Source organism: Diplodia corticola (assembly GCF_001883845.1).
Source record: "Diplodia corticola strain CBS 112549 chromosome Unknown scaffold36, whole genome shotgun sequence".
NCBI lineage: Eukaryota > Fungi > Ascomycota > Dothideomycetes > Botryosphaeriales > Botryosphaeriaceae > Diplodia > Diplodia corticola.
Window position 1 is genome coordinate 310,582 of NW_017971515.1, and position 22,048 is coordinate 332,629.

The 22,048-nt window shown below is 59.4% G+C and overlaps 9 protein-coding genes across 9 annotated transcripts; 5 read left to right on the top strand and 4 right to left on the bottom strand.

Annotated features, from left to right (window-relative positions):
* Positions 1–712: 712 nt before the first annotated feature.
* On the bottom strand, positions 713–2,053 carry BKCO1_36000101 (carbohydrate esterase family 4 protein; the record flags this gene model as incomplete). Its single annotated transcript, XM_020274854.1, has 3 exons — positions 713–1,072; positions 1,156–1,713; positions 1,787–2,053. The coding sequence occupies 3 exons, from the start codon at positions 2,051–2,053 to the stop codon at positions 713–715; spliced, it is 1,185 nt and encodes a 394-aa protein (XP_020129059.1).
* Positions 2,054–3,483: 1,430 nt separating this feature from the next.
* On the top strand, positions 3,484–5,959 carry BKCO1_36000102 (glycosyltransferase family 2 protein; the record flags this gene model as incomplete). Its single annotated transcript, XM_020274855.1, has 2 exons — positions 3,484–3,590; positions 3,643–5,959. The coding sequence occupies 2 exons, from the start codon at positions 3,484–3,486 to the stop codon at positions 5,957–5,959; spliced, it is 2,424 nt and encodes an 807-aa protein (XP_020129075.1).
* A 1,088-nt stretch (positions 5,960–7,047) lies between these two features.
* BKCO1_36000103 (phenol acid carboxylase) lies at positions 7,048–7,729 on the top strand (the record flags this gene model as incomplete). The annotated part of the gene is made up of 4 exons (XM_020274856.1): positions 7,048–7,176; positions 7,230–7,344; positions 7,415–7,489; positions 7,539–7,729. The coding sequence occupies 4 exons, from the start codon at positions 7,048–7,050 to the stop codon at positions 7,727–7,729; spliced, it is 510 nt and encodes a 169-aa protein (XP_020129076.1).
* A 10-nt stretch (positions 7,730–7,739) lies between these two features.
* Positions 7,740–8,729, bottom strand: BKCO1_36000104 (nuclear pore protein; the record flags this gene model as incomplete). The annotated part of the gene is made up of 2 exons (XM_020274857.1): positions 7,740–8,227; positions 8,285–8,729. The coding sequence occupies 2 exons, from the start codon at positions 8,727–8,729 to the stop codon at positions 7,740–7,742; spliced, it is 933 nt and encodes a 310-aa protein (XP_020129073.1).
* Positions 8,730–9,251: 522 nt separating this feature from the next.
* On the bottom strand, positions 9,252–13,305 carry BKCO1_36000105 (uncharacterized protein; the record flags this gene model as incomplete). Its single annotated transcript, XM_020274858.1, has 2 exons — positions 9,252–11,756; positions 11,812–13,305. The coding sequence occupies 2 exons, from the start codon at positions 13,303–13,305 to the stop codon at positions 9,252–9,254; spliced, it is 3,999 nt and encodes a 1,332-aa protein (XP_020129074.1).
* Positions 13,306–14,235: 930 nt separating this feature from the next.
* Positions 14,236–15,128, top strand: BKCO1_36000106 (uncharacterized protein; the record flags this gene model as incomplete). The annotated part of the gene is made up of 5 exons (XM_020274859.1): positions 14,236–14,306; positions 14,357–14,493; positions 14,544–14,654; positions 14,731–14,889; positions 14,944–15,128. 5 exons carry the CDS (start codon positions 14,236–14,238, stop codon positions 15,126–15,128), a joined length of 663 nt encoding a protein of 220 aa, XP_020129072.1.
* Positions 15,129–16,548: 1,420 nt separating this feature from the next.
* Positions 16,549–16,891, top strand: BKCO1_36000107 (uncharacterized protein; the record flags this gene model as incomplete). The annotated part of the gene is made up of 2 exons (XM_020274860.1): positions 16,549–16,623; positions 16,676–16,891. The coding sequence occupies 2 exons, from the start codon at positions 16,549–16,551 to the stop codon at positions 16,889–16,891; spliced, it is 291 nt and encodes a 96-aa protein (XP_020129058.1).
* Positions 16,892–18,291: 1,400 nt separating this feature from the next.
* On the top strand, positions 18,292–18,588 carry BKCO1_36000108 (uncharacterized protein; the record flags this gene model as incomplete). Its single annotated transcript, XM_020274861.1, has 2 exons — positions 18,292–18,345; positions 18,400–18,588. 2 exons carry the CDS (start codon positions 18,292–18,294, stop codon positions 18,586–18,588), a joined length of 243 nt encoding a protein of 80 aa, XP_020129070.1.
* A 226-nt stretch (positions 18,589–18,814) lies between these two features.
* Positions 18,815–20,816, bottom strand: BKCO1_36000109 (mfs transporter; the record flags this gene model as incomplete). The annotated part of the gene is made up of 4 exons (XM_020274862.1): positions 18,815–19,251; positions 19,352–19,850; positions 19,906–20,383; positions 20,443–20,816. 4 exons carry the CDS (start codon positions 20,814–20,816, stop codon positions 18,815–18,817), a joined length of 1,788 nt encoding a protein of 595 aa, XP_020129071.1.
* Between the last annotated feature and the right edge of the window lie 1,232 nt (positions 20,817–22,048).

Genomic DNA, 22,048 nt, shown 5'->3' on the forward strand with positions numbered 1-22,048 from the left:
CAACCGTTTTCACAAGCCACCGTTTTCCCGGTGGCGTTTTCTTGCTGGGCTTCGTTCCCGTTGGGGGTCAGCGTTAGGAGCCGCCCGCGCGGGTGGCGCCATCACTTCTCCGCAGATTACCGCTTTGGGACAAGTGCAGCGAGCCACCCCCGGCCCGCCCCTCTCTTCTGCTCGTCTACCTAACCGCCCTCTCTTTTTAATATCCCCGGCAAAAGTCAAACCAGCCTTCCGTCCGGGGAAAACCCGCACCGATTTTAGCTTATACACTAGAAGCTGACGTGCCAACATGAGGCGGTGAACAGGAATAAAAATCACCTCATCTATTTTCTGTCCAATAACCGTGCACAGACGATTCACGCAGGAGAGAGCGGGAGGTGGTGAATATCGAGGCTACTGCAGCAGCCTCCCAGGATCGGCTTTCTCCCTCCTCTCTACCCTACAGCGCTACTGATTAAACAATAATCCAGCCGACAAGAAAAGACGTGACTACTGCACACGCAAGCACCTCCCCTTTCACCAACCCATCCCAGAATAGAAGGACGGCAGAAGCAGAACCGACGAAGAAGCCAACGGTGAACCCACCCCGGCAGCAATCAGGCTGGACTTCCCCTTTCGGCAGCAACGGCAACCGCAGATGCAGGCGCTGCTGCAGAAGAAGCGCGGCAGAAAGCGCCCCCGCTGGGTCCCAGCCGTTCCGGAAGCGGCTCAAACTCTACGCGAGGAAGGCGACCGGATTCCTGGACGCCCGCTTGGCGGCAGCACTGCTGCTGCTGATGCTGCCGCTGCTGCTGCCAATCGCCTCTCCCGTCGCGGGATCCCGGTACCAGTTGCCCTCGGGGTCGCCCAGACAGTCTCCCACCGTCTTGAACGTATACCCCTGCGCCTTGCCCTCGTCGATGATGAATTGCGTCAGGTTCGACACCGTCTGCGGGTGGATGTCGTGGTTGCCGACGATGAAGGCGGACGAGTTGGAGTCGCCCCCGGCCAGGGCGTCGGAGAAGATGTCTTTGGAGTTCTGGATCGTGTCCGGGGTCAGGTTGAGGTAGTCAAGGGTGTCGACGTTGTATTTGATCTGTGCCGGCTGATTAGATGCCCGGTATTGCCACGACATGGGGGCGGTTGTGGGTCGCCTGTGGCGGCCCCCGGCAAACTTACAATGTGGTACCCGAGCGTCTCGAGGTCATCGACGCAGCCGGCGGTGCGGAGGCAGGTGTTGTAGGGCGGGCGCATGTAGGTGGGAAAATACCCGAGCACGTTCCTGAAGGCCATCTCGTCCTTGACCATCTGATCGAAGCGCTGGCTGCTGGTGATGTCGTTCAGGTTCTGGTGGCTCCACGTGTGGCTGGCGATCTGGTGGCCGTCGTCGCGCATGCGGAGCAGGATGCCGGGCCACTCGGTGCTCGCGTTGTCGACGCCCCCCTTGTGGAGGTTGACCGACGTGACGAAGAAGGTGGCGGGCACGCCATTGGCGCTCAGCACGTCCAGCAGCTCCGACGTGTAGACGTACGGCCCGTCGTCGTACGTGATGGCGATGGTGCCTGGCTCGCTGCACACGGTGACACCGCCGCCGCCGTACAGCACGCTGCCGAAACGGGGCCGCGGGACCGACGTCGTGTTCGCCCCGGACGGCACCGCGTTCGCGTCGCAGGCGGGCCCGAATTCGAACTGGCAGTCCGGAGCGTCGCAGAAATCGCGGCCGGTGCCGCAGAGGCCCTGCAGCGAGTGCTGATTAGCCGGCGGTGTTCATTTGGGGGTTTAAAGTGTCTGGTTCATATTTGGGACGGACAGCAGCAGAACAGCAGAGGCCGGCGCCACAGGAGGTATTTCCGGCGGTCGAGCCGCAGCCGTCGCCCGCGGCCTGGCGACGATCGAATGCCGGCTCGATTGGTGGAGAGCGAGCGGCGAGGTCTTTCGGGATGAGCGGGAACCTTGACCCCGGGAGAAGGCTACCTGCATCGCCAAGCCCCGCGGCATTTGGACTGATGCCAGCCTGGGCAGCGGACAGCAGGGTCAGCTGGAGGAGAATGGACGAGAGGCGGCCGGCGGACAGCATGATTGCAGCAAGCAACGAGGAGAGGCGAGGAAAGCGGGACGAGGGCGATGCCGCGTTTTTCGATACGGCCACGGTGAATGTATACATACTCCTTACAGTGTACGCGTATACGGTCGTATCCGAACGCCTGATCTCTTCTTGACCGAAGGGCGCCGCTGAGGCTTCCTTCGGCCTCGGAGGCGCAGATGCAATATGCAGATGTCAATAGCGCGCCGCACCCCTGTCTTGAGCCCGTGCTGCACGTCATATGAGGAGATCGCCGGGGGGCCAGCACGTAAAGCGCGGGGGGGCGCCAGGGACGGGAAATTCTGAGCGCTGGGCCAAAGCAGAGGCGGGGTCAGCTGCGGGTTGGGTCGGACAAGAATAGCAGCGCGTGCTCTGCAGTTTCTCCGGCCTGCCGCCCCGGCATCGTTGCAGCGAGGCGAAGAGAAGCTCGCCAAGGCGGACGGCTGCACGACTGCCACCAACGTGGTGCAACGAACGTGGCTGAACGGCGGGCAGGCCCTTGCTCTTCCTTGGCTTGCAGCTGCAGCTGCTCCAGCACACTACCACAGCAATCGTGTAGTATTGTCTCGGCGCATGATCGTGCGCTTTCCGCAACCCGTCAGCTCAGCTCCGAGCGACGCGTCTCTGCTCTGTCAGAAGGCACCGTTGCGGAAGTGGCTGGATCCGGTGTGAGTCCTCGCCATGGGAGTCTTCTGCCCCGCCACCCTCGCCGCCCGGCCAGCACGGAGCAGAGCGCACATGGACGTCTTGGCCCAAAAAGTGTAGGCCCTATAAGATTCTGGCGGCGGCGGGCTGTCCTCGCACTGCTCCGCTTGGGACACTGCATCTTCATCATTCCGACCAAGCCCTCGCTGGTCAGTCAATCTTTGGCCATGCCTTCCGCTCGCTCCCCCGACAGCCCCCTGACGTGGCGGTCTCCTGCTCTTGAAGCCGGTCCCAAGCTGTCCCACCCCATCCCTGTATACACAAGGGGCTCTTCGGCTGCATCGTCTGCATCTCTCTCAGCCCACGAGGACTCCGTCTCTTCTCCAGACGAATACCTTTCTTCAGGATGGCAGACCACCCGCACTTCGACGCGGCCGTCGTCCGTCACAGACTCGGAACCCGAGCCTGAGGTGGATCCGCGCAAGCGTCATCTGTCTCCTGTAAGGGCTCCGAATCCCCGGAGTCAATTGCACCAGGAGATCCAAAGAGACGAAGAGCCGGCTCCACAGACCCCTCCTCTTCCCATTGGAGCACAGGAAAAGATAATTCCAATCCCACTGCGACACCCAAGCCATCAATTGCCGCATCCGCTGGCATACCATCCACGGACGCCCTCGGCAAAGTCTGCAGCTTCATCGCGGAATGATGTAGCCACCATCACCGCAGTGGCATCTGCAAAGCAGGAAAGGTTTCGGGCCTATGCGGATTGTTGCAACCAAATGTTGCCCAGGACGCGGCCCGCGACATCTCCAGAATTCAGCAAACTGGGCCGGCGCATGATCACTCAGCAGAAACTCCTGGTGACTGCTGGGATGATCGCGGCGAAGTAAGTTTCCTCGCCTTCCAAGATCGGGTCAGTGCAATCTAACGCCGATCAGCTTCATGCTCATCTTTGCCACTTGGTGGTGGCCAGCGTATTACTACGTTTACCTCCCCTTCATCACCCTCACCGTGGCACTCAACTGCATCATGGTCGCGTCGGTCATCTTCTTCAGCATCAAGCACCGCATCTTTCCGGAGAAGGTCATCATGCCCACCGCGCCCGAGTCCCTCGTTCTCCTCCTGCCTTGCTACAACGAGAACTTCGAAGAGTGCACCAAATCGCTCGACTCGCTCGTGGCGCAGAAGCAGCTGGAAAGCAACAAGACGGCCATCATGATCATCTGCGACGGGCGGGTGCGCGGAGCGGGCATGGAGAAGACGACGGCGCAGTACCTGCTCGAGGACATCCTGGTGGACAGGACGGAGCGCAAGGTGATCAAGCAGGCGTACACGGCGTGGGACCAGCAGCCGATGGACGTGACGGTGCAGAAGGGCGACTACAAGGGCACGCCGTACTTCTGCATCATCAAGCACCAGAACCAGGGCAAGCGCGACGGGCTGATCGCGCTGCGCTCGTTCCTGCACAAGTTCAACACGCGGGCGGAGAAGCCGCAGATGCTGTTCCGGCCCGAGTTCTTCGGCGAGATGGCCATGTGGCTGCACGAGGAGGCCGGCTTCGACCGCGTCTCGTATCTCGTCGGCATGGACGCCGACACGGTGTTTGCCGACGACTGCATCGCGGAGCTGCTGAAGCAGAGCCGGTATCCCGACACGGTGGGCGTGTGCGGGTACGTGGCCGTCGACTTCAAGACGCGCAACTGGAACCCGTGGAGCCTGTACCAGTCGGCCGAGTACACCATCTCGCAGGGGCTGCGGCGGCTGCACCAGTCCATCGTGACCAACAAGGTGTCGTGCCTGCCGGGGTGCTGCCAGCTGCTGAAGATCTGCGAGGAGACGTGCGGCGACAGGGTGCTGGTCGAGCTGTTTGGCTACTGCCCGACGCCGGCCGACAACATCATCAAGCAGATCCGCGCCACGGCGTCCGAGGACCGCAACCACGTCTGCCTGATGCTGTCGGCCATGCCGCACAGCAAGACGCGCCAGGCGCTGCGGGCGCGCGCCATGACCGACGTGCCGCAGTCGTGGTCCGTCTTCCTCTCGCAGCGCCGCCGCTGGACCCTGGGCGCCACCGGCAACGACCTGTTCCTGTTCAAGGCCCCCGGCGTGCACTGGTGGGAGCGCATCCTCGCCTTCGCCAACTGCATGACCTGGGCCCTCAACCTCTTCATCTTCGCCAGCCTGGCCAGCCTGATCAACTCCATCCTGTTCGTCCCATGGTGGATCATCCTCGCCTTCGCCGCCGTCATGATCACGCCGCTGACCTACTACCTCTGCATCGCCATCTGGCTGCCCCGCACCGCCCTCGAACGCACCCAGTACCTCGCCGGCTGCGCCCTCTACGTCCTCTGCGGGCCCTTCATCAACATCGCCGTCCTCCTCTACGCCGTCTGGAACATGGACTCCTTCGGCTGGGGCAAGACCCGCAAAGTCGTCTCCACCGACTCCGACTCCGACCCGGACCCTCTCCCCGTCCCGCTCCCCCTCCACCAACCCACCGACATCGAAGCCCCACCCCCCACCACCTCCCGCGTCCCCCACCCCGCCTCCTCCCTCCCCCCGCACATCGTCGCCCTCGTCGGCAGCGGCCTCATTCACGACGACAACCTCAACCTCGCCACCTCCTTCGGCCGCACCCACCGCACCCTCGTATACATCCCACACGACCCCGAATCCCTCGCCCGCGCCCGCTCCCTACATGCCCCCCATCCCGACCGCACCATCGAAGTCACATCCGACCCCACCCGCCTGCGCATCGCCCACATCTTCATAGCGCACACAGACGACGCGGCCGCGATAGACGCGGTCCTCGCGCACGCGGCGGCAGGAAGCGTCGTTGTAGTCTTGGATCGGCTGAGCGAGGCGGAGGCGGAGTCGGAGCCAGGGGCGGAGCGCGAGCAGCGCGAGCAGCGGAATGTCGATGCCTTGCTGGCGCGGTGCGAGGGCGCGGGGGTGGTGCTCGGGTTGGCGGCGAGGGAGAGGCCGTGGGAGGTTGTTGTTGCTGCCGGGGGGGAGGGGGAAGGGAAGGGAGCGGCGGCGGTGGGGAGGGTGAGGGAGGTGTGGGGGAGGGTGGGGTGGGCTGGGGCGCTGGGGGGAGAGGCGGTGGTGAGGGTTGCTGGTGGTAGTGAGGGGGAGGGAAGGAGGGCGAGGGGGGAGGGGAGGAGGGGAGAGGGGAGTGGTGTTGGGGCGGAGGCGAAGGAGATGATGGGTGCGGCGAGGGTGCAGGAGGAGGTGAGGACGGTGGGGGCGGTGTGAGGTGGATTGGTGTGGGTGGTGGTGGTGGTGGTGATGATGATGATGATGATGACGATGTTGACGATGATGATTAGGACGACGTATATAGAGAAGGAGTGGTTTCGATTTCCCGCAATTTATATTTTGTCAAGGAAGGTGCCTTTTGCAGGTGGTGCGACTGGTGGGATACCCGACGATTGTCATCCCGACGTGGCAGCCGCGGTTGAATTCTCTCCGCCGTAGTATTTCGACTTCCATCGCTATGCCGTGCCTCGGAGGTCCTTGGGAGTACGTGTCATCGTCGTAGGTGTTTGTGGGAGGCCTGTGTCACGTTCGGCGTCGGTGTGGTGGAAGGATGTGATTATTTTTTCCGTCGTCGATGGGCTGACGTACTTTCTTGAGTCATGTCTCGCTGGCTGGCGAGAAACCACCTACCTCTCCCGCCGTTCCACCACGTCTCTCATATGTCTCGAGAGGACTCAACTGCCTCCTCGCTTTCCCACTGCGCCATGTCGCCCACCCTTACTCTCAGCCGTTCTCTCCTCGCCCAGCTCGGTCTTTCCCCCCTTTCGGCCGACCGTCGCGAGTCAGAAAACAACGCATCCCCAAACCACACGACTTCCCCGTGGAGTGACTATAGGGTTCGGCTCCAGATTTCGGCACTTCAAAAGCGGGTCCTCGTCCATGGAGCCGGCCGGGAAGCCGGGCGGTCGGATCGCCGTGCGGGTGTGGCGCCAGATGGACAGACGAAAGGTTTGGATCGAGGCCCTTTTTCGGCGCGCGCCAAAAACATGGTGTGACGTCGGGAGATTTCCGATCGAGCGTCATCGCTGCGGGTCGCTAGGTACTCCGGGCACTCGGGTCTGTATATATATAGCTGTGCGTCGGGGGCGGCGGCAGGGCGGTACAAGACCCCGTTGATCTGCATACATACATACCGCCTGTTTATCTTGCATCCGCATCCTTGACGCCCTTCCCGTTGGACCGGACGTTGTTATCGGAAGGAAGGTACTGCCGCTGAGAGATAGGAGCCGGACGGCGGAAAGATAAGGGCTTCGACAACGGTTTATCGTTTATCGCGCGGAGAAGAGCAAGGGAGCAGCGGAACCATGGACGCCCAGACGAGAGCGCATTGGGACAAGGACCTCAAGGACCTGCATATGGTCTACGACTACAACGCGAAGGACGAGCAGGGCAACCCCGAGAAGTGGAGATATGAGATCTGGTTCCAGATGGAGGTGAGCCGTGGCGGTTGATAAGGCTCAAGCCCGCGCTGATAAGAACGTGATAGGACCGCGTGGTGTACGCAATCCACGGCGGGCCAATGGCCGGGCGCATCAATTACCAGACTTGCAGCTTCCAATGCATCCGCCCTGGCGAGCTGTGGCAGTGCAATTGGTTGGAAGGTAGGCAGCCTTTTCGGACATTTTGCATGCCAGAAGAGTTCGGCGGTGCTGATGTCGCGCGTGATTACAGAGACGGGGACCATTGTGTCCATGGTCTACGACATTCCGAACAATAGGATCACGACCTTGATTGCGTTTTCAAAAGGTAGGATATCCTTGAAACCTGATAAGATGTTTGCTAACGATACATGCAGGACACTGGGAGCATGCGGCGGAAGCGCACGGCGACAAGCGGAACCCAGAGGACTTTGAGAGATGGAGGGGCCTCGCACGGATCGGGTGCCACATTGACCGCCATATGCTGCCCGAGCAAGCAGACATTCTGGAGGTGTACCGGGGAAAGGGTGATTTGAAGCCAATCGAACATGACTGGCCCACTGTGTAGCAAGGCAATTTTAGTGACGACGCTTCCTCTTTTTCCGAGGTGGTTGTCCCTCAGTAAGCCCACTCCGCTTTCGCGCCATGTGATCGTAGTGAGCCTTTAGACCGGGGGATGCAATGCCGCTCACGTATTCTGTTACTTCGTCAAAGAGAGTTTTTACTGAGCAGCTGGAATGATGCAGTGCGAGCATTCCCCCTGGCCCTGGGGTATAGCCTAGAGCCGGGGCTATCCATGTACTCATGATGTCCTTCAAATGCTGGGCGCTGAATTTGGTGTCCTGTGGTCTTTCGAACCCTGGACTAAGCCCAAGCGTATATAAGGCGTACACGAGACTTCCGTAGCATAGTGCATCGCAGGCTTCCGCCTCCTGCCTAGGTAACGTGTGGGCCATTTTGCAGAGATAGACTCCCGTCCGTTTGCCGTGAAGGTATGTATGTATACGGGTCTGGATATGGACAACCACGTACTCGATTGTGCCAAACCTGTGTTCCAGAATACTTTCTACTGCAGGGTCAGAAGAGATCAGGCCAAATGAGTCATGGCATCGTCTAGGCTTACCGATGATTCCTGGCGGGAACAATGCATCAATATCATCGCTCGACCGGTCGAGAATTCTCCCGCTGGGTCCCACGCATTGGCCGAGCTCGTTGATGCGGACTTGCCAGACCAAGCGAGTCGACAGTTTGTCGAATATTTGTACTTCTCCAAAGGCCCATGCAATGAAGAGCCACTCCTCATAGCCAGGTCTCTCGGCCAAGTGCTCGGCGGCTTGAATCCATCCCTTGATCCACGGGCGGAGGATGTTGATCGCGTCGTACTTCTCGGTCAAATCCGCAAGGTGAAGAAGCGTTTCGAACTCCAAGGTCCTGGGTACAAGGCTGAATTTCATATGTGCGATGTTGAGTAGGACAGCGAGTGCATCCGGATCATCGTCTGGGAACGGAATGGGGCGGTCACTTCCCACCAGTGTTGCTTCTCTGAATCCACTGTTGGGTGACAGCATTGTTTTCCAGGCGCGACATACCAGAGACATTGCTTTGGATGAGACAAGGTATATGCGCTCGTCGTCGTTTCGGGTCAGCAGCAGTCGCGTGTCTCCATCTTCGTCGAACTTGATCACCGATGGGCTTTTCCCTGATGCAGAGTCACTCGACGCCATGATCAGTGGCTGCCGGAGACTTTGATTGACCGAAGGTATATGATGGATTCCAAATGTTGCCGTGATAAGGGGCGACGACAAGGAGCGAGTTGGTGAAAAAAAAAACGCGTCGGCTTGTGTGACCACCTACACGTTTCATCAACGCAGGGATGCTTCGTGGATTCACAGCATCCTTTCTTTTTCTTTTTCTTTTCTTGACAATCTCACAAGACGACCTTGGTATTCATAATCAAGTTTCCGTGATGTATGCTTACTAATTCCACCGCTGTGTTGGCATAGCAACGGTACTAGCCTTACTATCTGGCAATACTACCCATCTAACACTGCTCGGTTTATTTCAATCCCTGCCCCCTTCAGCTCTAAGCACTAGAACATGTGAACCCTGGTGCCGGACCTAAAGGCCGCCGGCAGGAAGTCCTGGTCCGCGTTCAAGTTCTCCACCGCCGGCTGCAGATCCTTGGGCGTGTACTTCAGCACAACCGCCGTCAAATGGCTATCCAACCTCTCCGCCATCATGTTATGCCACGCCTCCCGCAGACTATACGTCGTCAAAGTGCCCGCATTCTTCACCGCCGTCACACCCACATCCCACGCATGCTCCCAGACCCCATCGTCCTTCTCCAAATCCTCCTCCCCCTCGCCCTTCTCCCTCCCGTGACTGAAGATGAGATCCTTCTTCGAGCACAGGGCCCTGCTCGCCAGAAAATCGTTCAGGATATAGCACAGCTTCCGCTTCTTGCGATCCATGTACGACTGCCACACATTGACCAGCCCAGGCTCGGGGATGGCATCCGCGAAATCGATCCGATCCGTCGCGACGCGCTGCCCGTAAAACCCGTGTGACGACCCCAGCTCCAGCGCACACAGGAACCAACTCGCACACCCGACGTCCGAAAACCTCGCCAACACCCACTCCCCCGCCACCGCCTCCAGCGGCTCCTCCTGCACAAACGCAATCATCCGACTCACCCGCCTCTCATCCTCCGTATGGTGCGCCCTATGCGCCTTCTCCTCCACCGCATCAACCACCCCATCCCTCAGTTCCGCATTCGGCCTTCTCGTCGCCCCCCCCTCACCACGGCCCCACCCCCCATTCCTCACCCCCGCCGCCAACCACCCCTCCTCCCTTTCGCGCCGCGCCAACCCGTCGTTCTCGACGACCTTCCGCCGCACCACCTGCGCGATCTTCAGCTGCTTGGCCAGCACGTGCGCCTCGCACGAGAACGACACCATGACGCGCGCGAAGCCGGTGCTGACGCTGCACCAGCCGGCGACGCGCTGGCGCGGCGAGACGGCGGCGCGGACCTGCGCGCGCAGCTGCGCTTCTTCGTGGAAGGCGGTGACGATGCGGTGGATGTCGAAGGTGCCGTCGATGCCCGAGGTGGTGACTGTGATGGGGTTGGGGGAGATGGTTGTGGCTGTCGTGGTGGGGGGTTGGCTGGTGGGGTGGTGGTGGTGGTGCTCGGTGCTGGATGAGGGGGGCGGTGGTGGTGGTGCTGTGTCGGTGTTGCGGGTGAGTTCGTCGAGGACTTCTTGGGGGAGTTTGGAGAGCAGGGCGCGGCGGGGGTGGGCGTCGTCGTGCTTGCCGAGGGTGTCGCGGCTTTTCTGGAGGTAGGCGTTGACGTCTTGGTTGAGGCGGTTGACGGCGTCTTTGAGGGTTGCTTCGTCGTAGGGGGGGTCGACGAGGGTGTCTGCAGGGGAGCTGGGCGTGCAGGGCGAGGCGGGGCTGCCGGTTTCGGTCTTGACGCGTTTGGAGGAGCGACTGGCGGAGTCGAACAGGCCGGAGAGGGATCGCTTCTTCTGCAGGGTGCTGAGTTTCAGCCCTTCGACGGGATGGTGCTTCGCGAGGCTGCCCAGCAGGCCGTGGCCGCGGGCCTTGGGGTCGCCCTTGCTGGCCCAGGCGCTGGCGCACTTGTTCTGGATCCACTTGAGGATGCTTTCGAGGTCGTCGACCTGCGGGTCCAGGTCCTCCAGGTCGGCGGCGTAGACCAGCTCGATGATGCCTTCGATCCACTTGATGGGGAGGTGGGTGTGGTGGTCGTACTTCTTGAGGAAGGCGATGGCGTTGTGCAGCATGTCGCAGATGCGGTGGAACGTGGCCGTCAGCTCCTTGCGCCTGGCCTGCAGCAGCCTCGCCAGCTGCCGGTTCGCCATCGACTGCCCCTCGGACTGGCTGGTGTCGAAGGCATCCAGCCGCGACGGGTACAGCGATCGCCCGCGGATGTGGCTGCCCATCTCGCGGCCCGCCCAGTTGAACACTGACACGTCGTTGGACAGGATCAGCGTCTCGTCGAAGAGGCGCGCCAGCGCCTTGGGCAGGCCCTCGGCCTTGAACGTGGGAAACCGCACGCCGAGGAGCCCCATCAGCGAGTAAGCCCGGTCCGTGTCGACCGTCGTCTCCCGCTTGCACGCGAGCGACATGACTCTTTGCGTGGGGAAGCTGGTGCGCGTCGTGCCGCCCATCCAGCTCTTGAGCGGATCCACCTTTCCGAACTGGGCAATGTATGCCCTGTCTTCCAAGATGGCCGCTTTCGTTTCCGCCACGAGGCACCGGAGCAAGAACTTGATCGTCCGGCCCAGGTCGGTTTCCGAGATGGGACTCGTCTCGTACGAGGGGGAGATGTGTTTCTTCAAATTGAGGTAGAGCCGCACCTTGCGGCTGTCTTCCTCGGTCTCCTGGTTTCTGTAGCACGTGGTCACGATGTACACGGCCTGGTTGATCAGAGGGATCGCTGTGTCCCTGTCGATCATGTGCGGGATGTTGAGTCCGAATGCCTCGAGGATGGCGATCAGGTATTGTCCAGCACTGATCCTCGTCTCAGTGTCGTCTGCTTCGTCATTCGCATCCGAAGGCTTCAGGGATTGGAAGACCTGCAGTGCAATTAATATCCGCAAGCAGCACATGGCTCCGAAACAGACGACTTACCTCGGGTTCGTATTTCTCTACCGTCTCCCTCCAAACCTTCCGCAGCCTTTTTCGCTCGGCATCAGCTATCGGCTCGCACCCCGTGTACAGCTCGACGAAAGGACACAGGAAGTAGTAGTGTCCGAGTCTCTCCTGCGGCCGCTTCAGTCGCTGCCACGCCGAGTTGACGTAGAATGTCGTCTTGCTCAACACAAGCTCCTGCAGAGTCCAGCCACGAGTGGACCACTTCGGCTCTGCGACGAGAATGCCCTTGTCACCCTTGTACTCGTCGATATTGGGCGGATTCGGCAGCACAGGCTCAGCAGGCGGCGATTGCGAGAACCGCACCCATTCATCGTTCCATTCGTCGTCCGACGGGGCCGTGTCGAGATGCACCAGACAGAAGTCTGCATTGGCGTACCAGTCTCCCATAAGAGACAGCGAATCGACGAGTTCGCCATGGTTCGGCTTGTCAATACAGCACGTGTCGTTCCAGAGGTACCGTTTGCCTCCCCCTTTCGTAGGGAACAGCTTCTCGTCGAAGATCTCTACCGCCTTCCTGATGGACTGGTCGATCTTGATGGCCGACTTCCACTTGTACAAGGCTTCGTTGAGCCCGTCGATGGCTTCGCGGAGCGGCGTCTGAGCAGCATCGTTGAAGAACTTGGCGTTGTTCTTGACCGTCTCGCTCTCCGCAGCCTCCTGCAGCTTGGTCTCTGCTTCCTTGACCTCTTTCTCGGCTTTCGCTTCCTTTTCCGCCAGCTCCTTGTCGCTCTCATCCGTCGGCCGAGGAGGTGGATTGGCGCCACGCTTGCTCTGGCACGCGTCGGCGGAGATGGTATCCTCCATCTCGCGAGCAAGCTTCCTGAAAGCGCCGGCCTCCTGCTTGGTGTACATGCGCTTCCTGTTCGCGTCGTCCCGTGCTTTCCTCGCCTTCTTGAGATTCTTCTTCGCCATCTTGACCTCGATGTATTCGGCGAGTATCTTGCCGGCATCGTAGTCGGCCTTGTCGCCTCCCGACGCCTTCAGCAGCGCCTCGATGGTCGCCTTCTTCTCCTCGACCTTGTGTCTGGCGAGGTTCATAATCATCTCGACGTCGTTCTTCGCTCCGGCATCCCCCTTGCGGTTGTGCTCTCTCGCCTCGTTGACGAAGGCGAGGTCGACTTCGTTGCCTTTCCAGCTGTGCGAGAGGATGCAGTATTGGCTGACGTCGTCGTTGCCCAGCCAGTCGACGGACATGTTGCCCGTGTCGATGTCGAACATGCGCGAGGGGATGGATGGCGTTTGCTCGGGCACGGCGGGCGCGAGGGACTGGAACTCCTCCTCGTTCGGGGGCTCGTCTTTGATGAAGGTGGGTTTGAATTGGGGCCGGAGCATGAGGTTCAGCAACGCTCGCATCTTCTCCGGGTTCTTGTTGGCGACGCCGATGATGGCCTCGGTGGAGCCGATGAAGTCGGCGGCGCCGTTCTTGAGGCCATCCTTGATGTTGTCCACGAAGCCGTCTACCAAATGCATTGTGGGCTGGAGTGAAGTTCGATATGAGAATACTATGGGCGGCACAAAGAGCTTACAAGTACTGCAAAGGGACAATGAGCAGAGCCTCAATTGCAAATCATGTGCAGCTTCCTTCACCGCTCATGGGGATTGACAGTAGATATCCATTATCCAATCGGTGCAGAGTCGCAATCCACAATACCTAGCTAGGCGGCAAAACAAAGGTGCGACCCACGCACGTAGTACCGTCGTGACTAGCAGATGGTCGCGGACCCGGAACGCCCGCCGAAGCGAGACAGGACCCCATTGGCTTTGGCTCCATCAATCATACTTAGCGCTGCTTTTTTCTTCTGCGGGTAAGCGAGAGCTGGAGGTTTAGAGGCACCGAAGAAGCCCCGCCGAACACAGCCTCAACACAGTTTCGATGCTTCAGAGCCGCACGCCGACGCATGCGTTGTCTCGTGCGCCATTTGAGTCCATACGTGGCATCCAATCGATCTTGTTGAGCTTTTACCGCATCGCTCAGCTTGTTGCCTGATATGCACCATCTATCGTAATTGGCATTCGCGTATCAATGCGCTCCGCCCGTATTGCCCTTCTTGCACTGATCGGCACACGGAGCTGAACTGCTGCGAGTCGTGCGCTTTGGCCAATCTACCACAACCTGCAGTTCTGGGTATCGTTGGGGGCTGATTGAAATTTGCTGAGGCTGTTCTTTTTCCACACCCACTGCCGACTTATCCGCCATTCTTCACCACATTGGCCACGTCTCAGCGCCATCACCGCCAATTTGCTGCCTGATTGAGAGCGGTTCAAGCGGGGTCGTCCGGTTGTCGGACCTGGGAGAATACAGCGTTTGCTCTCCTTCCTGCCCTCAAGCATATCACCAAGTCCACCACCGCGTCACTTCTTGATTGGTCGCCATTCCGCTCTTCAGGTGGCACACGAGCAATGGCGTCCTATCACAGAGTTCTCAGTGTCTTCGACAGATCTGTCAAAGACAAGAACCTAGAATGCAATTGGTACGTAGCAGCCCTGCACTCACCTCCGAAACTAACACAAGTCCTCAAAGCGACATACACTCCTGGGAAATCCAGATCAATGGCCAGCGCTGGTTCGGCAAGATCCGCCTGATCGGCTTCGTCGACGTCTTCTTCCTCATCTGCTACTCGACCCACGACCGCTTCGAGCACGGCATCATCATCTACAGTACGGTCCCAACTCGTTGCAGCAGCTCACTCGAAACTGACTCCCCGCAGAGGAGGACGACGTCATCCGTGACACGCTCATCAGAGCCGAAGTGGACCCCAGATGGCCGCAGCTCGAGCTGGACTACGTGAACAAGAAGGAGGTCGAGAAAAACCCTGAAGGTATGCGAGTGCTCCGTCTCCCACGTGCACATCAAGGCAGCTAGTTGACGTGCACATCGCCCCGCCCGCTTTCCAGCGCCCAGGAAGTACTTCAGCTTCGAGGACAACCCGTCCAAGCTCGACTACGTCATCACCAGCCTCGGCCACGAAGTCGACCTGCGCACCGACTACGCGTCGTCGGAGTTGAAGAAGTACAAGATCGAGTTGCGGAGAACGAGCAACCCGCATATGCATGGTCGGTTGCCGTCCCGCTTTTGTTTCTGCATGTGTGCTGATGGCGTTGGCGTAGGGCCGATTCGGAGGGGGATCACGCAGCATTCGGTGCTGGAGCTGGTGCATGACGCTATGCGTTACGGTATCATTTCAAATGGGGAGATGACGGCGGAATTCTTGGGACGGATCATGGGGGGCTCGCATGCCGAGGATACGATGAGGAAATGGGCGACTGCTTTCAGCGGCGGCGGCGGCAACTAGGGGTACGCCGTGGGGGTGTAGAAGAAGCTTTGTAGAGAAGGATGACACGGCTTTGATTCAGGGTCTACACTAAATTAGTGCCGAAAGATTACCTAGCCGGATATGGTATTTTTCAACGGCACGTACCATCCACCTTTCCCATCTCCCTCCCCCTCCCCCTCGGTCCGCTTCTTCTTCACATCCCACATCACCCCCACTCTCCCCTTATCCAACTTCTTTACCATCTCAACACTCCTGTACATACCCCCCCACCAACACTTTCCCACCCTGCTGCTGCCGTGCGGCCTTCTTGCCCGCAGGCGCATCTCCGGGTGGATTGACGTGTTTATGTACGTGTATTCTCATTTCCCGGCCGACTGACGCGCCTCGTCATCTGGATATACTTACAGTATGGGTCTGATGAGTGGTTTCCGGAAGAGCAGCGGGCGCGGGAGGAGGAGGCGGAGTTTGTGGTTAGGAGGGCGAGTGCGGCGGAATGGAGGATGAAGGTTAGATAAGTGTGGTTGAGTTGGGAAGGAGGGTGAGGGATAGCGGCTTGTTGAGGGAGGTGTGGCTGCAAGAGTTCCAGGATGAGGAACTTGATATTGCGGCGCTGTGTGCGTTGAGTGGGGGGATTGTGGAGTTTTGGGAGGGGTGTGGTCTGACTTGAACGAGGTAGAAGTGTTCTCTGACACTTTCACTATGATGAAGCCTCCGTCTTCGTGTGGGGGCTTCATTTCCATCCAAAAACCGTCATGGTGCCATCAGAGACTTCGTACGCTCTGTCGTCATCAAGCTTGAACCTCAACAGCGGTATTGGCTCCTCGGAAACATGGAATACGCCATTCAGCATCTTCTGACCTCGTATTGTAAGCAGTGCTTGTCGACCACGGCGTCTTCCGCTAGGTACATAGGTTTTCCGGGTTGGCGTTTTTCAGTCCATCTGCAAATCCATGTGTGTTATGACCATGCGCAAAATGGCGTACTGAATGTCCGTGAGCACCCACGGCCCAGGAGGAAAGATGATGCAGAACCTCCTCAGAAGGGAGACTGCTAGCTTTTATAGACTGTCAAACACGCTTCTACTGTAGTCGGGTAGGATGGCGGCGGCAATTACTCGCAAGTGTTGGCTAGCCTGAAGTTGCCCTCTTCCAGACTGCGCAGCTTCATATTGGTGAATGACTTGCCCGTAGAGTGCTCGGGGAAGGCTGCCTCAGGCAGGTGACCAGTTTGCGACTGCCACAACCGTCGGTCCGGGCGTTCGCTACGCTTCTGCGCTGTTCGGGAAGGCGGCGGGAGATATGTTCGCGGCTGCCTTCCCAACCTCAACCTCTCCCTCTTCCTCCATCGCAACCTCTGAAACACCCGGCCCGCGCAAAGCAACCGCGACAACTAAAAACACCCCGCCAGGCAGATTTCGATCGCACCTCACGACCCCGCCATGCCTCACAACAGGTCGTGGTCCGGCACGTCGCTCGCCTCCATTCCGGAGGACAGCCCGATCATCACCACGTCGGTAAGCAAGACCGCATGCTGTGTCGCATAAGCTTGACTGACGTCACCCGTAGGCTCTCGACAAAGTCATGGCTCACTTCTCCAACACCAACGAGCCCATGGAACCGTCTCACCGAATCTTGGTCTGTCACCTGCTTCAGGAAAGGCTTGCGCGCCTGATGAGAGGTAAGGACAACGTGAAGATGAAGATGGACCTGCTGGACGTCTGCATCGAGCGCTGCCGCAAGGAGCTTGACGTCTTGCGCTCCAAGTGCCAGGGCTCTGCCTGACCGCGCCCCGAGGCGCGACTCCCGATGATGTGTTGGGCTGAAGACATGTGGCGCGCATCGGCCAAATGGCATTTTTTGCCGGTAAGGCTCTTTTCCGCCGGACTGTAGAGTAACTAACCCTGTCGAAGTACGCACATAGGGGAGGTTACCGCGGAGGGTGTACGGCATGTCCGGAGCAAAGCACAGTCAGCGGCCATTCTCTTTACCGCAGGCGGACTTGGATTTGATAGCTGTCATCTTCACTTTGTTGTCAAACCATACAAAGGTCCTCATGGATGGATAGCTAACGGCTCACTGCCGCGATGAGAGAGAAGACGTGCGTTGCTAGTGCCCTAATCGAGTATGCCAATCACTTCCCTCTACATAAACATCAGTGTCACGTCAGCGCGCCAACAAACATGTGCCACATACCTTTTCCAGCGCTTCCAATCATCGAATGTTGGATATTCTGGCGCATTTACACACGAGCTTGGTCAAGTAGCTAAAGGTACAGCAGACAGCAAAAGTCTAGGAAAAACCCAGAAGGCAAATACTAGAAGAGGCGGGGCACCATCTCTCGAGCAAGTCAAGGGGAACTAACAGTCCCGGTGTCACCACTATCGCTTGAACTACCTTGGTGCTCATGGCCAGAAGACTTTACGATTCAGACAACACGAGCTCCGGAGAGGTTCGGCCTGCTCCAAACATAGAGGTGATCGTAGTCGTTTGAACAACACGCTCCAGACGAACATGATGAACGCTTGGCCAAATACTCAAGGGAGTGCGTTGGCACACCTTGGCAAACGGCGATGGTGTCATTTGCGTTGTGGAATTGATTCCGTGGACTGTTCGGGAAAGGAGAGAATTGTCAATTGCAAGTGTGTATGGGGTTGGTTGTCGCATGCACAGGCTGTTTGGCGGCGGGTACCGACGTCTACGCCTTGTCAGCATACTGAATAGCTCTTACAATGGTCGAAGGTAGCGTGTGCAAGCTTCTCGTGAGGCATTGCGTGCTTGGAAGGCCGTTTGCACCAGTAGGCTGGCGTGAATGTGCCAGAAACTACGACAAACGCCGCTTAGACACTGCATTAAACACGCGGATACACTTTTCCGGGCCAAACATGTAGCGAACAATTTCCAAGTACCGTATGATCTACCATTTTAACCAGAAGTTCTCATGCAATCCAAGTTACACGGGTGGTTTTCATGTTCAGTAAGTGAGCCCGGATACCCAGCAATGGATGACGCGTGTGACTTGAAGCATGCAGCCGCCCTCCAAACATCAGTCCGTTTGCATGTCATGAGCTCTGCCTGCCCCCCAGCAGAGAGACCGGAATGCTCCAAGGACTTCGTGATACCCGCAGCTCATCCTCATTCGCAACCAATTGAACCCCTCCATTTCGCGGCTTCTACTAAACAAGATGCGCGACACCAAGAAATCTGATGATGCATACAAAAAGGAACATTGCTTTTGGGTATGTGCGGCCAACGCATCTATTTTGCAGCACATGTACTGAGAGAGACGGTAGCACTCGGCACCGCCACTGCAGGGCCGCATTGAGCCGAAGGATGTCGACTACGAGGAGCAAGAAGCGAAGTTGGAGATCAAGGAACGGCTTGGGAAGGACGGCGTACACTGGACAGCGGCGGTCAAGCTGATGGGAGGCTCGGTCGAGGCGCACAAGAGGTACCTCAAGATGATGAAGGATGCATGTTGATACTATGCTATGCTATCGCCGGGGTCCCAGAGCGGGGCTATCACGGCTCAAAGTCCCCTACAGTTACCTCGTGAGCCACCGTTCCAACACAAAAGCCATACGCTGCCTCATCGGCGTATACAGCCAGCCAGCCAGCCAGCCAGCCCGTCATCCGCCACATCCGCACCACGACCCATCCCCGCCCCACCGCAATCCCTTCTCCACAATCAAACTCACACCTGCTCCCTCACGCATCCCTCCCCTCGCCCTCCCCTCGCTCCCTCCGCCGCACCTCCCCTACCCCCCCTCGATCATCCCCGCTCAACACCCCATCCGGCACCCACCCCAACCCCACCACACACGCCGCCATCACCGGCACGAGCATCGCAAACACCGCCCTGACCCCCCTCATCTTCGCCTCCAGCACGGCGTCGACCCACAACGCACCAGCAGCATCCCCATCCCCATCAGTATCACCCGGCCGTTGCCACGTCCCATCCAAGACTCGCGCGCGTATGTTTTGAGGAAGGTTGCTTGATAATGCTCCACGCATGACGCCGTTCTGTAGAGCTGTGGCGGTGGCGACGCCGAGGACGGAGCCGAGGGCGCGGGCGAGGTTGCGGGTGGAGGTGGCGACGGCGCGGTCGGTGGGGGGGATGGTGAGGGTTTGGAGGGCGACGAGGGCTGGGAAATGACGACTTGCTTAGCGGCGCGAGGGGGAGGGGACGAGGAGGAAGGAGAACAGAAGAAAGGAAGGGGGGAAGAAGGGAAGGGGCGGACGTACCTGGTTGCAGGACGAAGCCGATGCCGGTGCCTTCGATGACGAGGGTGGTGATGTAGAGGCTGATGGGGGTGGTGCGGGTGAAGAGGGCGAGCTTGAGGACGGCGCCGAGGAGCCAGAGCGCCATGCCGGTGTAGAGGACCGGGCCGTACCGGGCGAGCTTGGTCATCAGCGGTCCGGAAAGGACGCCGGCGACGCTCTGGAGCAGCAGCAGCGGTAAGACGAGGGTCGCGCTCTGCAACGGCGCGAAGCCGCGCACGTCCTGGAAGTAGACGGGGAGGAAGTACATGTCGATCTGCCAGACGGCGTTGTACAGGGCGCTCTGGAGGTATATGACGGTGGTGGCGCGGCGGGCGAAGAGGCGCGGCGGGATCATGGGCAGCGCGGCGAAGCGCTTCTCCACGACGACGAAGAGGGCGAGCGAGAAGGCGCCGACGACGAGCATCGAGATGACGAGCGCGCTGTTCCATGGCCAGGTGCTGCCGCCGGAGTTGATGGGGATCTGGAGCGTCGTAAGCATTATATCGTATACACAACACTTTGCTGCCCTCACTCACCAACACGAACAACACCCCCACCACCCCCGCCCCCAGCCCCCACCAATCTACCTTCCTCACCTTCTCCCTCCACCCGCCCTGCACTTTCTTCAACGGCAACACCCCCACCATCGCCGCCGCACACACCCCCGCCATCAGCGACGGCGTCCAGAAAATCCACCTCCACCCGCCCTCCCCCCTCGCCACCATGGCCGCCGCCAGGAAAGGCCCCGTGCTCGACCCCAGCCCGATGGCGCCGCTCAACAGGCCTTGATACTTGCCCCGGTCCCGCAGACTGACGAGGTCGCTCACGATGATCTGCACCAGCGAGCTGATGCCGCCGCCGCCGACGCCGGCGAAAGCGCGGCAGGCGTAGAGCCAGGGCGCGGACTGGGCGAAGCCGCAGAGGAGGTCGCCGAGGATGAGGATGGCGATGCAGGCGAGGAGGAGTGGTTTTCGGCCGAGGATGTCGGACAGGCGGCCGTAGAGGGGCTGGAAGCTGGCCGGGGGTGTGAGTGTGCGGGTGGGATGGCGGAGGGGGATGGTGCGAGTGCGTACGCTGTCTGGCCCATTAGGTAGGAGGCGCCGGCCCAGGTGATGCTGGTGCCGGCGTTGAGCGAGCGCGATATCGCGGGCAGGGCATTGGCGGCGGCGTTGATGTCGAGGGAGGAGATGAAGTAGACGGCGGCGAGGCAGGAGTAGGCGGTTAGGAGTTTGCGGAGGGGGAGGCGCGAGGTCTGGTCGTGGATTTCTTCTGGATTTGTGTGTGTGGGTGTTGTGGTCGCGGAGGCGGTTGGGCGGTGGTTGACTTCGGAAGTTGAGGACGCATTGCGAGGGGCTGTGGCTGTGGATTGGAGTTCTAGCACTGCTGATTCCGAGCGGGCTTCCGTAAGGGAGCTGCTACGGACTAGAGCAAGTGCTGTGGTTGCCATTGTGGTATTTCCCGGGTCAATGGATTACCCTGATGTTTGGTTCAACACAAGAGTGGTGGAATGGATGGCAATGAGGGGTAGAGTTCGTGACTCAGAATCTTATTCGCTGACGAGCATGTCGTCATCGCGGAAAACCCATGTAGAACCCGAAGGAAGAGATGGTTAATCTACTGGTCGTAGTATGGACAGTCGGTGATAAATGGCTCAACTCTTTCAAATTGCGCTCCTGATTTGCTGCGTTACCTAGCCTTTGATGTGTCAGCCGGGACAGTTCGGCTGGGTTCGGGAAACGAGGCTAGCAGGGGGTTCAAGTTAGATGCAACAGACAGAAACCTCCGTCATCTGGCAATCAGTGTCTCGTCTCTTGCCCACTCATTGTGATGCTAAATCTCAACACTGATCGCCCGGGGATGGGGTGAGTCATGTGAGAAAGGCGGAAACACTGCAAAACGGGATCTTCAGGCCAAGCGGGTGATCGACATTTGTTCGCCTGCCTTGCAGAGGCCCAGTACCGGAACCAGCCAATTGGGAAGCTGCCGTGACCCTTACTGGAACGGACGGTCACGGAGATGAGGCGCACAATGTCGATTTTACGCTGGCGACGACAGCGAGCTATATCAGCGCAGACGCATGCCGCTGGCACAGAAGAAACAGCAGCAACCGATTCTAGCGGCGGCAGCGTGGCTTGTTCCCGAGCGCCCGGCGCGGGTATGGCGTGGGTATGGCGCGACCGGGCATACGGGCACGGGAACAGACTCGAAGACGTGGGGTTGATTGGAGCTCGCTGCTGGATGCGGTCTCGGCAGCTGGTCGCGAGGCGTCGTGGCGTCTTGCATGCGGTGCAGTACGTAAACCCGCATTGATTGAATGAGAGACGGATCCACAAATGAGGGGCTGCGGCACGAAAGGATCAAGATGTCCGGCGTGGTGGCTGGCAGCGGGCGGACAAACGAGTCGCTGTTGGAGTCATACTATGATGACGCCATGTCTGAGAAACGGAATGCAGCGTACTGGCTGGCTGGCGGTGTTGCGAGCCGCATGCAGCGGGCATCCCGAATACCGGGGCAGCGCAATGTCGCAGCGTCGCAGCGTCGCACACGAGTGAGGGGAGTGAGGGGCATGGCGGGGAGGCAGGCGTACAGACCGCCTTTCGCCGTGACATCAGCGGCAGTGGGGCGCGGCGGCGCAGGGACATGCATGGAGGCTACCGCAGAGTTGACGCGAGCTGGTTT